Here is a 13,184-nt window from a genome sequence, read left to right as displayed (position 1 = left end):
CCTGATAATGGGTTTTTTCCTGCATAACTTATTCTGTATACATTTTTGTGATAGCAGATTCATACTTTTGGATGGCTTTTCTCATTTTTTTCTGTTATTCTTTTTTTTTTTTTAACAGGTTCCACTATGACGTTACATACCAAGTGCAGAAATATCCTATATCCATATAGTAATAATATCAAGCGTTTAGAAGTTCCAGATGAATATGTTCCATGGTCAGTGGAATGGCCACAGTATGATCCCCCTGTGTTCACTCTTACATATTCAGATCCAAAACCATGGGTTGATCCTGATATTGGGTAAAACCATGAAATTTATTTACATGATATTTTTTAATGATAAATGTAACCAGTTATTTTTTATAATTTCCTGAGCAGATTTGTGTTGAATGCACAGTAAATCGCATAACACTTGGTAACAACTAACTACCTGCTGCACATTATCTGCCTTGTAATGATTTTGCCTAATTCAGTGTTAGTCTCCAGAGTGATCAAAGATAATCATTGCTGTGGTTGTTCAGTGCTTGCAGCTGTTTAAGATTAATTGCATCTATAAGCATAAAATATGACTACTTTTTAGTTTGTGACTTGCTTAATTTGATTTTTAATTTGTGAGCAGATTTTTAAATGAGAGAACATGTGAGATGGCATGATGAGTGGTGATATGTGAGAAAGGGGATTTGAAAGAAATAGGAAATAAAAATGCAGCATGATGTTGGAAATTTTGAGGTTGCAGAAAGGGGATATGAAAGAAATAGGAAATAAAAATGCAGCATGATGTTGGAAATTTTGAGGTTTACAAGACAAATGGTATGAAAGGAAACAAAACAAGTGCTGATGTAAAGGAAGGTTTGCAATTTCACAGAAAAAGATGAAAAACAAAAAAAAAAGTCTGAAAGAAACATTTATGATGCAATCAAGGGTGTATGTAAGCATATAGACCAAGTGGATGAGATGAGGCAGTTGGTCGGTACAAATTATTATTATTATTCAGGCCTCCATGGAGTCAAAAGACTCATCGCGGGAGGTCCTTCCTAAGAAACACAAAGTCTATCAAGACTCATCGTTCTCGCTCTCATCACTCTATCAGGCAATGCATTCCATGGTTCAACCACTCCTCACCCTCTTGCTCACAGTTTCCTTTCGTAACTTCCAGGGATGGCCCCTTGTCATCACTCTTCCCGCTGTTCAACCAAGCAAAAGAACTCCCCAGTGTCAACCCTGTAACCACCTCTCAACAGTTTAAAAGTCTCGATCATATCTCCTCTCCTCTTCTATTCACCAAACTCTGCAGTCCACATTCCCTCAGTCGATCCTCATAATTAACATTGTACAGTCCTGAAACCATCTTTGTTATCCACCTTTGTGCCCTTTCCACAGTTAATTTATCCCCTTTAAATCCTGGGGACCAAATCCGAGAACAATAGTCCAAGTGTGGTCTGATCAGAGTCTTATACAACGGAATGATAACTCTTTTATCTGCAGGTCAGTGTCCTTCTCATTATTGCAGCAATCGTCTGTGTTACCTTCACCACCTTTGCAATATGTCCCCTAAAGTTCAGGTTTCTATCAATCATCAACCCCAGATCTCTTGTCTCCCCTACTTTCTCCAGTATAGCTCCTCCAATAGAGTATGCAGCATCCCATCGATATGTCCCAAACCACAAGACCTTACATTTTGCTGCATTAAACTGATACCTCCATTCATTTGCCCATCTGTCTAGCTTATTCAAATCCTGTTGCAGGGCTACCACATCTGCACTATTACTAATAACCCTTCCCAGCTTCACATCATCTGCAAACAACTGAATATCACCCCCCCCCCTGCAATCCACTGACAATGTCATTGATATAAAGGTTAAACAATACAGGTCCCAGTACTGAGCCCTGTGGGACCCCACTTGTAGCCCTCTGCCTCCTCCTTGAAACTGCCCCACCATACACAAATGATCCAAAAGGAAAAAATAAAGAGGAAAAAGTCAGTATTGAGAGTTTATTGCTACGGTATGGCAGGAGTGAGCTGATGCTGATTCAGTAAGTAGTGTATAGAAGAAATGACATACAGTATATTTGAGACGATTTTGATGATCAAAATGTTTAGTGCTTGCAAGATGGTTACACTTGAAAGGTTTTGATGTCAGGTACTTAGCAAAATTACTGTTTGCTGAAAGAGTGAATGTCAATAGTCAGGGAAACTAGATAAGCTGGGTGACTGCAAGAAAGCATATACATGTGCATTAAATTAAAAGGTTGAAACTACGAGTGTAATGAATAGAGTGACAGAAAATAATAGTATGTTGGCTATGATCCCAGTAAATATGGGACTAGTTTGCCAAGAAAGAAAAGTGAAAAACCATGAAAAAGTGGTGCAGATTTAGTTCAAGAAGCAGCTCTAACTTTCTGTTTGAACTGGTTATGTTTTAGGTGTTCCTTGAGTACTCATCAGTCTGGTAGTTAGTACTTGTATATTCACTTCTGCCAAAAGCGTCAGGAATAAAGCCAAGTATTTATTATTATTACTTTTTTTCATTGTTAGATGAAAAAAAAATTGGATTCAAAAAAATATTGTCATTAATGAGGCCTGGCTGACAGAGTAGAAGAACATTTTTACAGGAATAGAATGTGTTGGATTCAGTTTATTCACAGAAGACAGAGTAAGAAGGACAAGGGTGTGTTGCTAATGATTATTTTTAGCAACACTCAGTATGAGTAATATGAGTAATACAGGAAATGGATTCAAGGCTGTATTGTGTGAGATGTTTAAAAGTTTAACAACACAAAATACACAGCTGATTGTTGCTACAGACCAGAGTCATCTGAAGGGGGACTGTGAACCAGAGGGAGGATGAAACATACAAGACATAGGAAAGCAAATTCACAGAATTACTGAGGGAGTACTACTTTAAGCGCATGTGATGTAACAGGCAATGAATCTAGTAAAAGCATTTAAGAATCTATCTATAAATGAAGCGATCATTAGGCCTTCATTTAGTGAGAGTCATCATGCAGTTTTGACTTGGAATGTGACAATTCACATGTCAGTAAGAGAAGCTGAGAGAAACTGCATGTCTGAAGAATCAATGCATGGAATTTGTCAATGGGTGACTGAGGGAAGCAATATCTGATTGCATTCCCAGAATTAGGAGAAGTAATTGCATTAGAGTTAAATGGATAAATAACACTTTAAAGCAAGAGCTGCATAAAAATAAATTAATTAATTAAATAAAATAAAATGGGAATCTGCAATTTAGATATTTAAACTCTTCATCAACCAGATGGTTGGTTATAATTTTCAGTTTTTAGAAAAGAAACTCATACTGATCATTATATCCATGCTACTTCTTATCATCATTGTTTTTATTATACAGGTATCTCCATTGAGTCAGAAGACTCATCGTGGACTCATATTCCAGTCAAAAAAGTTGGAACTGTTAGGACCTTATTGCATTGTGCTTGTATGTTCCACTGGAGACCTTTTAAAGCAAGAATTGAATTATATCAAAATGAAAAAAAAGTCTTTAATGAATCCTTTATCTAGAAAGCTTTTAACAGCTTTAGGCTGCCAGTCTCAAGATCTCCTGAAGATCATCTAACTCGGATTCCACTCCCATATATTGAAGAAATTTCTGAAAGTATTGCTTATATTTTAAAACCTCTTAATATTGCAGTATCCTTTTGTCCTGTCAGGAATGTTGAAACTTTTATCAGGAAGATTTCTAGTTCCTTTCTTCATCTAAAGACAACCTTTCTCCACTCAGTCTACCAGATCCCCTGCTCCTGTGGTTTGTGGATCCCCTACAACCATCCACTGCAAAAAAACATAAATCTTATATCCATTATCTTGAACCTGAGAAGTCTGGCCTAACAGAACATGCTGTCTTGACTGAACATAGAATTTTTGGAAGAAAACTAAACTTTTACATAAAAGTAGATTTCTTATACAGCAATTATACAAGGATAGCTTGAGGCCTTTCTACACCAACCAAACTTAAATAGATCTGATGGCCTTTGCTTATCCCCTTTATGGGAAATATTATTATATCAATTTTATGCAAATTCTTGATTATGTGTCATTTTTTAAAATTAATTCTTTTATTGTAATTTATTTTGACTGAAGATACCCTTGATACCAGGTGAAAATTTTACAGCTAATAAATTTATTTCACCTAAGTTTAAATTTCTGTGTTTAATTTTCCAGAGTATGACAGCATACATACATACTTATATCGAATCAGATATCTATCATTGATCTCTACCCTCACAGAGGAACATGCTCCTAGCCATTCTCAGTCACACACAGTTTTGTTTGTAGATTTTTTACCTGAATATTTGCACTGAACATATCACCAAAACAATTATGCAATTAAGCAATAATAATGCCTTATACATTAAATAGAAGAAGTCACCATAATGCAATGCCACCTATTGGATAGATTGATCCTGTGATTTTGACAAGGGAAGTTGCTAGGCAGATGCTTAACTGAACAAAAGCAGAAGTGTGGAATGTATGGCAGGGACAGTGATAAAGTTGGGAAATAGATTGACTACTTATATAGCATGATCAGTTATTGATGGCTATATCAGATTATATTCCTAAAGTTATGGGAATAAGTAGGTTTAGAATGAAATGGATGACTCATGAAATTATGTAGGAGTTGTAGAGAAAAATGTTTGTGAAGGAGGTATAAACGTAGTGTACTCATCAGTGGCTTCTTCTTCTTCACCCATAGTCTATGGACCATTAGGGCACTATAAAGGTGATCGCTTTAACATACTCTCCAGATGTTTCTGTCTTTGATCTCCTTAACAAGGTGGAGAACAAAGAATTAGTCCATTTTCTAATATTATCTATTCAGGTGATTCTAGGTCATCCTTGGTATTTTTTTTTTATGTGAAGTCAAGCCCTCTAGTGCTATTTTAGGTAAACTCTCTGATCTAGCCACATGACCCAGCCACTGGAACTGTTTCCAACATATTTTACTGATGATATTTTCTTGTGTTCTAGCAATGGAGCAGATTTTCCTTCTAAACCTTGTCATTTGTTATGTGTGCTGTGTATGGTATTATCAAATATTTTCTGTAGCACTTCATCTTGAAAGCCAATAGTCTTTTCTTATCTTCCTTTAGCAATGACTAACTCTGATGTCCATATAATAAGACAGTTAAGAAGAGCATCAATGAGGTAATGTCTTGTAGTTAGCTGTATTTTATTGTCCTTCAAAAGGAGCTGTACCCTCTGAAAGGCAATAGTTGCTTTAGTAATGCATATTAATATCATGTTAGACTGGCCATCTCTGTGTTTTTTGTCTTTCCAAGTTGGTGAATCTTTCTACTTCTTCCAGTTTTTCATTATTAACTGAAATTTTTATGGGCTTATTACCTGATGACAACATTTTAATTTGCGAATACTGACCTTTAATCCATAATCACTAAGTGCATTAGAAACTCTATCTGTTAATTCTTGTAACTGTTGTTTATTCTCTGCTATAAGGCCAATGTCATAGCGAATCTCAGATTGTTGTTTTTTTTTTGCCACCAACCATAATTCCAATACTGCTGTTTTCCAAGGCTGAGTATATTATATATTCCAGATATAGGAGTATCAGCAAAAGTATGCAGCCTTGATGCACACCCTCTTTCCATTTTGAAACATTTGCTATAGGTCATCGATTTCTGAGGAGCAGTAAAGAGTTTTAATTAGGTGCACTATTTTATTATCTATTCTGTACTGGTTCAGTGTTCTCTACAGTACTTCATACTGTACTGAATCGAAGGCCTTCTGTATATCTATAAAATTGTGACATAGTATTTTATTATGTTAAATATATATTTCACCATTGAGATGTATTGTGAATAAGCAGTCTATTGTACTCTTGTTTTTATGGAATCCTGCTTGGTTCTCTGAAAGTATGCTTTCTATTTTCTTCTCAATTGTAGAGAGTAAGATTTTTAGGAAAATTTTTCTTGGATGACTGATTAAAGTGATAGTTCTATAACTGCTACATTTTGTACTGTTCCCTTTTTTAAGAATATGAATCAGAACAGAGGTACACTAATCTTTAGGCTTTGATTTGTTGTTCCACACATCTTGACGAATTTGAGCAGAGCATCTATGATAGGTTTTACCCCTGCTTTCAGTAGTTCCATAGTTATTACATCTATGCCTGGTGATTTTCTGATCTTTGTGGTTTTGATTATTAAGGCATCGATGGCAGGAGAAGTATAATGCAGAAGTTAGGACTCATCACAGGATGTCACTTCACACAACTTGCCATCTCCAGTACTCAATCCTTTATCTACACACAGTGACACTCACCATTTACCACTTACAGTTTTTCCCCCCTTCTTTTGTCTCTAAATTGTGTGAGTTCTCTGCCAATATGAAAGACTGACTTTTAGTTGCAGGAAATTGTTGAGAGTAGTATTGAATAACAAAGGGAAGGAAGAAAGGAGACTGGTAGATCAAGAATATGAAGTATTTTGAATTTTAAGTAAGCTTGATATGGCTATGGGACCAGATGGGGTATTGCCACTAATATTAAGGGAATATGCAGAGCAACAGACTGTGTTGTTTGCCATTCACTTGTTGTTCAGCAAGAACAGACCCAAAGAAAGGAAAATAATGCCACTGCAAAAAGGGAGTGTCACAATCAGTGGTGTTAAGCTATAGGTCTACTTCTAATTTTTTAGGAAATGATTAATTATTAATTATAAAAACTTTAATTAAAAACTACCTATATTTTGGATCACAAAACAATGATATGTGCATGCAGGCACATTTTAGATCATTCTACCTACCTCCCTATAGAATATGATCCCACCAGCACTCAAATCAGAATACTCCATAGGCTCCTTAAGATGGTTACCTCTTGGCCTGTGGAAGTGACTAACAGACTAAAACCTTTTAACTCTAGACTTCCCCCAGATATATGGACTACCAAAAATCCTAAGCAAAATGTACCATTACATCCCATTGTGGATAGCATTGATCCCCCCCCCCCCACACACACACATATACAAATTAGCTAAAGTGCTCACACAGTATACTGGCAACACACATCAGTGAAGGTGTGTTGCCAGTATACTGGCAACACACCTTCACTGATAAAAAATTCAGCCCACTTTAAAGCCAGTATAGAAAACCCTCTCACTCCATCACACTGAAATAATGGTCAATTTTGATGTCTTCTCCTTATTCACCAATGTCCCACTCAAAGATACCTTAGATCTCATCCAAGCCAAATTTTTTCCTAATATCTCAGCCCTATTTCAATTCACCATGAACTCAGGCTATTTTGTTTAGTAAGAAAAATTCTAGAAACAGATAGAGGGGACAGCCATGGGTTCTCCACTCTCTCCCCTGGCCAACTTCTTTATGGAGACCTTTGAAGAAAAAGCCTTAAACTCTGCCCCACATAAACCCACTGTTTGGCTATGCTATGTGGATGATGTGTTCACCATTTGACTGCTTGGCCTGGATACATTCCACAATTTCTCAATGCACTTAAACAGTCAACACCCCAGGTTTGGGGTGTTGACTGTTTATACATGCCAGCCTGATGGATCCTTGGCTTTCTATGTTTACAGAAAATCTACACATACAGGTAGATAAATTCAGCAGCAGTCACCGTCCCTTCCTCCCAACAATACGGGATTATAAAAATCCTATATAACCGGGCAAAAGTAATCAGTTCAGATAACAATGCCCTAACTACTGAACTTAACTATGTCTTTAACACTTTCTTTGCGGTTGTAGCCATTGGCTACAACCCCAAAAAATCCAAAAAATATTAAAATCATTTAACCACAATCCCCCCCCTCCACCCCTCCCCTTTCATAGCAGAAATTACTCTAAATCTATCACCATTTCATATATCCAGAGTACATCTGAAACACTAACAAAAATCCTAAGAAAATATGACCTCACAACTAGTTACAAACCACATAAGAAATTGGCATCTCTCTTCTCCACTAAAGACCAGCCAATTCCCTTAGACCTACCTAGAGTATACAAGATCCTTTGCAATTGCAAACTGTCCTACTATGGCCAGACAGGCAGGACAGCCAATATCAAGATATCTAAGCACAAGGACTATATACGGTTCAACCAATACAGCTACTCAGGACTTGCTGACCATACATTGGACACCCACCACAGGATATGCTGAAAGAACCACTTCATTACACTGCAGTAAGTACAAGTATGAAAGATTATTCCTTGAATCATCCTCAATTCTGAAAAACTTCCCAAACCTCAACAAATTTGGGTGCATGAGCCTGCCCCAAATTTGGGAAGCTTACATTCTAAGATCGTCAGCCCAGTGCCAATTTAGCCCCTTAGGAGACACTTTCAAGACTCTAGGACTGATTTCAGTTGCCTTTCTTCAGCCTCATTTACTTAGTATGAGTGTCTGTGTGCACATATCATTGTTTTGTGATTCCTGAAGATGGCAATGTAACATTGCTGAAATATATATGGTTATTAATTAAAGTTTTTATAATTAATAATTTAGTTTACATTGTCGTTTCCTAAAAAATCAGAAGTATGGCTAACCAACATATAAGCTTATCTACAAGAAGCTATAGGTCAGTGTGTATATGGGTGAATGTGCTAGAAAGACCTATTCACCATAGAGATAGAATACAAGCTTGGTTGACGAGAATGCATATCTTATTAGAAAGTAGCATAGGTTTGTTAAGGGGAGGTTTTGCTTTAGTAACTTAGTTAATGTTTTATAATAAGGTAAAAAGTGATTGGACAGAGGAGATTCTTATGCACTGATTTTTCTATAGATTTTGCAAAGGCATTTGATAGAATATCACATGACAACTACTGTTGAAATTTCCTAACTTTTTAAAGTGTTGATCAAAATTCCCTATCTGTTGGTTGAAACTGTAACCAATAGTTGAAATTCAACTGTTGGTGACAGGGATGGTTAGTTAACAGAAGTCAGCAAGTTGTGTATGAAAGTGCCAGTGTTTCTAAAGAGATAGGAGACAGACAGAATGCCACAAGGTTCTGTTCTTGGAATTGCCGGTGCTTAATTTTTATATTGATAATATAGTTTAAGAATTGAGAAGAGATATTTAGTTGTTTGCTAATGATGTTAAATTGGGGAGAGTGATCTAAGGCACTGATGTAATGTAGATTATTAGTAATAGTGCAGATGTGGTAGCCTTGCAAGAGGATTTGAATAAGCTAGATAGATGGGCAAATGAATGGGGATATCAGTTTAATGCAGCAAAATGTAAGGTCTTGAGGTTTGGGAAACATCGATGGGATGCTGCATACTCTATGGGAGGAGTTATACTGGAGGAAGTAGGGGAGACAAGAGATCTGGGGTTAATGATTGATAGAAACCTGAACTTTAGGGGACATATTGCAAAGGTGGTGAAGGTAACACAGAGGATTGCTGCAATTATGAGAAGGACACTGACCTGCAGAGATAAGAGGGTTATCATTCCATTGTATAAGTCTCTGTTCAGACCACACTTGGACTATTGTTCTCAGATTTGGTCCCTAGGATTTGAAGGGGATAAATTAACTGTGGAAAGGATACAAAGACGGATGACAAAGATGGTTTCAGGACTGTACAAGGATAGTTATGAGGATCGGCTGAGGGAATGTGGACTGCAGAATTTGGCGGATAGAAGAAGGAGAGGTGATATGATTGAGACTTTTAAACTGTTGAGAGGTGGTTACAGGGTTGACACTGGGGAGTTCTTTCGCTTGGTTGAACAGCAGGAAGGAGTGTTGACAAGAGGCCATCCCTGGAAGTTACGAAAGGAAACTGTGAGTAAGAGGGTGAGGAGTGGTTTCTTTGCATGGAGGGTGGTTGAACTGTGGAATGCATTGCCTGATGGAGTGGTGAGAGCTAGAACGATCAATGAGTTTAAAGAGTGGTATGATAGACTTTGTGTTTCTTAGGGGGGGGACCTCCCCTCGATGAGTCTTAACAGACTTTATGTTCTTAGGAAGGACCTCCCACGATGAGTCTTTTGACTCCATGGAGGCCTGAATAATAATAATAATAATAATAATAATTACAAATGTGGTAAAAGTTACCCTGAAAGTTGCTGTCATAATACAAAGGACATTGACAAGTAGAAATAAGGGGATAATAGCTGTGCTGTATAAGGAAACATTTGGGCTTCTGTGAGCAGATCTAGTCACCTGGATATCTGAGTGATAAGGAAACATTAGAGAAAAATCAAGAGGTGGGTGACTAAGACCTTACGACTCTGGAATGTAGAGTACAAGATCTCAGAATAGTAGGAAAAGAGCTGATATAATTGAGAAGTGATGGTGAGAATAGCTTATCAGATCAATAGAGAGGAACTATTGCATAGGGGTCATAGGTAGTTGGAGAATCAGAGATCATTTCTGGAAACTGTATACAGGTTAGTGTATACAGTGCAAGTCAGGTAGTGAAAAGTAGATTTTTTGCATTGCAGGTGCTGAAATAAATGTATTGCCAAAGTGAGTCACAAATTCTCCATTGCTGAATGTTTTCAAGGCAAGGTATAAATGTATTGTGGTATGTAGAAAGATGTGGTCAAAAAGTGAGTTAGCCTATCCATTTTAGAAATTATGGACTTTACAACCCTGTTATAAATAATTATTTTAATTTCTCGATGTTTCGACCTTCATAATAAGGTTATCATCTGGAGTATATACAAATATACAAGGACAAGCTGAGTTATATTTCACACAGTAAGCTAAAGAAACAATGATTAGATCACTGGTTATTCTACTGGCATGACTTCTAGTGGAAATAAAAAAGATACAGATAAAATTAAAAATTAATTAAATATTTAGAAACTACATCAAAGCTAAATTCTATTTAAGATAACATGGGAGAAACATTCTTTCATATAGATAGTTTTTTTACAGTAACAATGATGTCCTATTTTTTACCATGACAATTGTTATATTAGATTTAAGATTCTGGTTTATCTACAGTCCTGTTTATAGTTAGCTCTCAGGGAGAAAGGTTCTGTGGGTAGAATATGTGCCTTCCATATGCTTGGGATTTTTAGACCATCGTTATTGTTGATTGGGGTGGTTAAGAATCTCACAGGCTTCCTTAAGTTTACATTCATACCATGTTTTGGTGTGATGTAAACAACTGTTTTTTTTTCCAGTTTATTCTATGTAAAGTGTTCAGGACATGATCAGAAAGGCCAGCTTCACCATAGTTATTATATTTAAAGTGTCATTTATGTTCCTTTTTTCTGATAGGAATTGTTTTCCCTATATATGGTAGATTACAAGTGCAATAAATACGGTCTACTCCAGGGTGGGCCAGCGGAGGGAGTGGGTCTTTGGATGAGTTGAGTAAGCTTTTTAATTTTGCAGGAGGTTTAAAGGTAACTTTGAGGTTGTATTCTTTAGTATTCTGTTTATTTTATCTGATGTCCCTTTAATGTAAGGAATGGTTATAGTTTTATTGTAGTCTAGTTTATCTTTGTTTTTTATTGAGGTCCTGTAGAGAATTTTGTTAATAGTGTTTTGGCTGTAACCATTTCTTCGGGCCATGTAGTAATTGATTTAAGTAGTTTCTCTGTTTTCTTTTTTATTCTGTTGGTTGGGTCATAGTTAACAAGTTGGTATGTACTATTGTCTGAGACAAGCAGATTCATTTTTTCTAAATATGTGGTTCGATTTAGAATAACGGTGGCACTTCCTTTATCGTCTCTAGTTATTACGATGTTCTCATTTGATTTTAATGATTTCACCGCTGTTAATTCATGTTTCGTTAAGTTGCTTGTTATTTTTTTCTTATTATTTATATTTAAAATGTGATAAGAATGCAAATTTAAGGAAGCCTGTGAGATTCTTATCACCCACCCCAATCTGAACAATAATGATGGTCTAAAAATCCCAAGCATAATGGAAGGCACATATTCTGCCCACGGAACTTTTCTCCCTAAGAGCTAACTATAAACAGACTGTAGATAATATGGAATCTTAAACCTAATATAACAATTGTCATGGTAAAAAATAGGACATCATTGTTACTGTAAGAAAACTATCTATATGAAAGAATGTTTCTCCCATGTTATCTTAAATAGAATTTAGGATACACTAAAAGTGCAACACTAAAAGAAATAAATAGAATTTAGCTTTGATGTAGTTTCTAAATATTTAATTAATTTTTAATTTTATCTGTATTTTTTTCCCTTTTTTTTTTTTTTTACTATAGGTCATGCCAGTAGAATAACCGGTGATCAAATCATTGTTCCTTTAGCTTACTGTGTGAAATGTAACTCAGCTTGTCCTTGTATATTTGTATATACTCCAGATGATGACCTTAATATGAAGGTCGAAACGTTGGGAAATTAAAATAGTTATTTATAAAATGGTTGTAAAGTCCATAATTTCTAAAATGGTTGTAAAGTCCATAATTTCTAAAATGAATGCTAATGAGTTAGCCTATCTCATACAGATGTGGCTGGGTGTTTTCTTCCGGAGCTCATCCACAAAACATGAACAAATGCAATCAGATATAATATAATATATTTAATATATGGCTGAAGCAACTAAGGCCTCAAAGCCTTAGTTGCTTCAGCCATAGCTCCAAATGGGTCAGTTTCTCTCAGGGAGGACTGTAAATAATATTGACACTATTAATACTCTTTTATCTTAAATTAAAGTTATTACTACAATGTGGTGGTAGTCTCATAATATTGTTGTAATGAATACTGATCACTGTGTAACAATGAAAGAAAGGATGCAGGTACATTTGTGATTCTTTTTGAAACACAGGTGCGATCCCACCGCCAACCTGAGTATTGGAAGTGCCTGAAGTGAACTAAAACAGAAGATCCATGTTTGGTCTCTTGAGCAGGATTTCCATATATTTAAACATTACAACAGTAATGTGTAATGTTTAAGTGGATCTGCAAAATTTCATGAACTGGAATTTGCATAAAAAAATAAATAACATACTAATTTGGAAGAAAATTGTTGATAGGAAGCTTGTCATAATGCAGATTTAATTGTTTAGTACTGCCATAGTATTTTGCATATTCCCTTGACAGTACTTAACAGGAAATGATGACAAGTTATTTAAATAAGTTGATAAAGAATACTTAAACTCAGAAGTCACACTGAATGGCATTTTTTATATTATTATTTTTTTCAATATACTTTTATTACATGCATTTGAATATGCCTGTTTT

At 35.8% G+C, this 13,184-nt stretch overlaps 1 protein-coding gene across 8 annotated transcripts in view; it reads left to right on the top strand.

The window, feature by feature from the left end:
• The window catches only part of LOC150109436 (putative nudix hydrolase 6), a 149,150-nt gene that overhangs the window by 52,131 nt on the left and 83,835 nt on the right, over nucleotides 1–13,184 (top strand). For all 8 annotated transcript variants that reach the window (XM_090408209.1, XM_090408226.1, XM_090408218.1 and 5 more), the window contains one exon: nucleotides 119–299. In XM_090408209.1, coding sequence (XP_090264335.1) covers nucleotides 119–299 — 181 coding nt within the window. The remainder of the gene's footprint in view (nucleotides 1–118; nucleotides 300–13,184) is intronic.

Source organism: Typopeltis vanoorti, chromosome 2 (genome assembly GCF_054136105.1).
Source record: "Typopeltis vanoorti isolate ZY-2024b chromosome 2, IOZ_Tvanoo_1.0, whole genome shotgun sequence".
Taxonomy (NCBI): Eukaryota; Metazoa; Arthropoda; class Arachnida; order Uropygi; family Thelyphonidae; genus Typopeltis; species Typopeltis vanoorti.
This window is presented reverse-complemented; position numbering and strand designations above follow the sequence as displayed.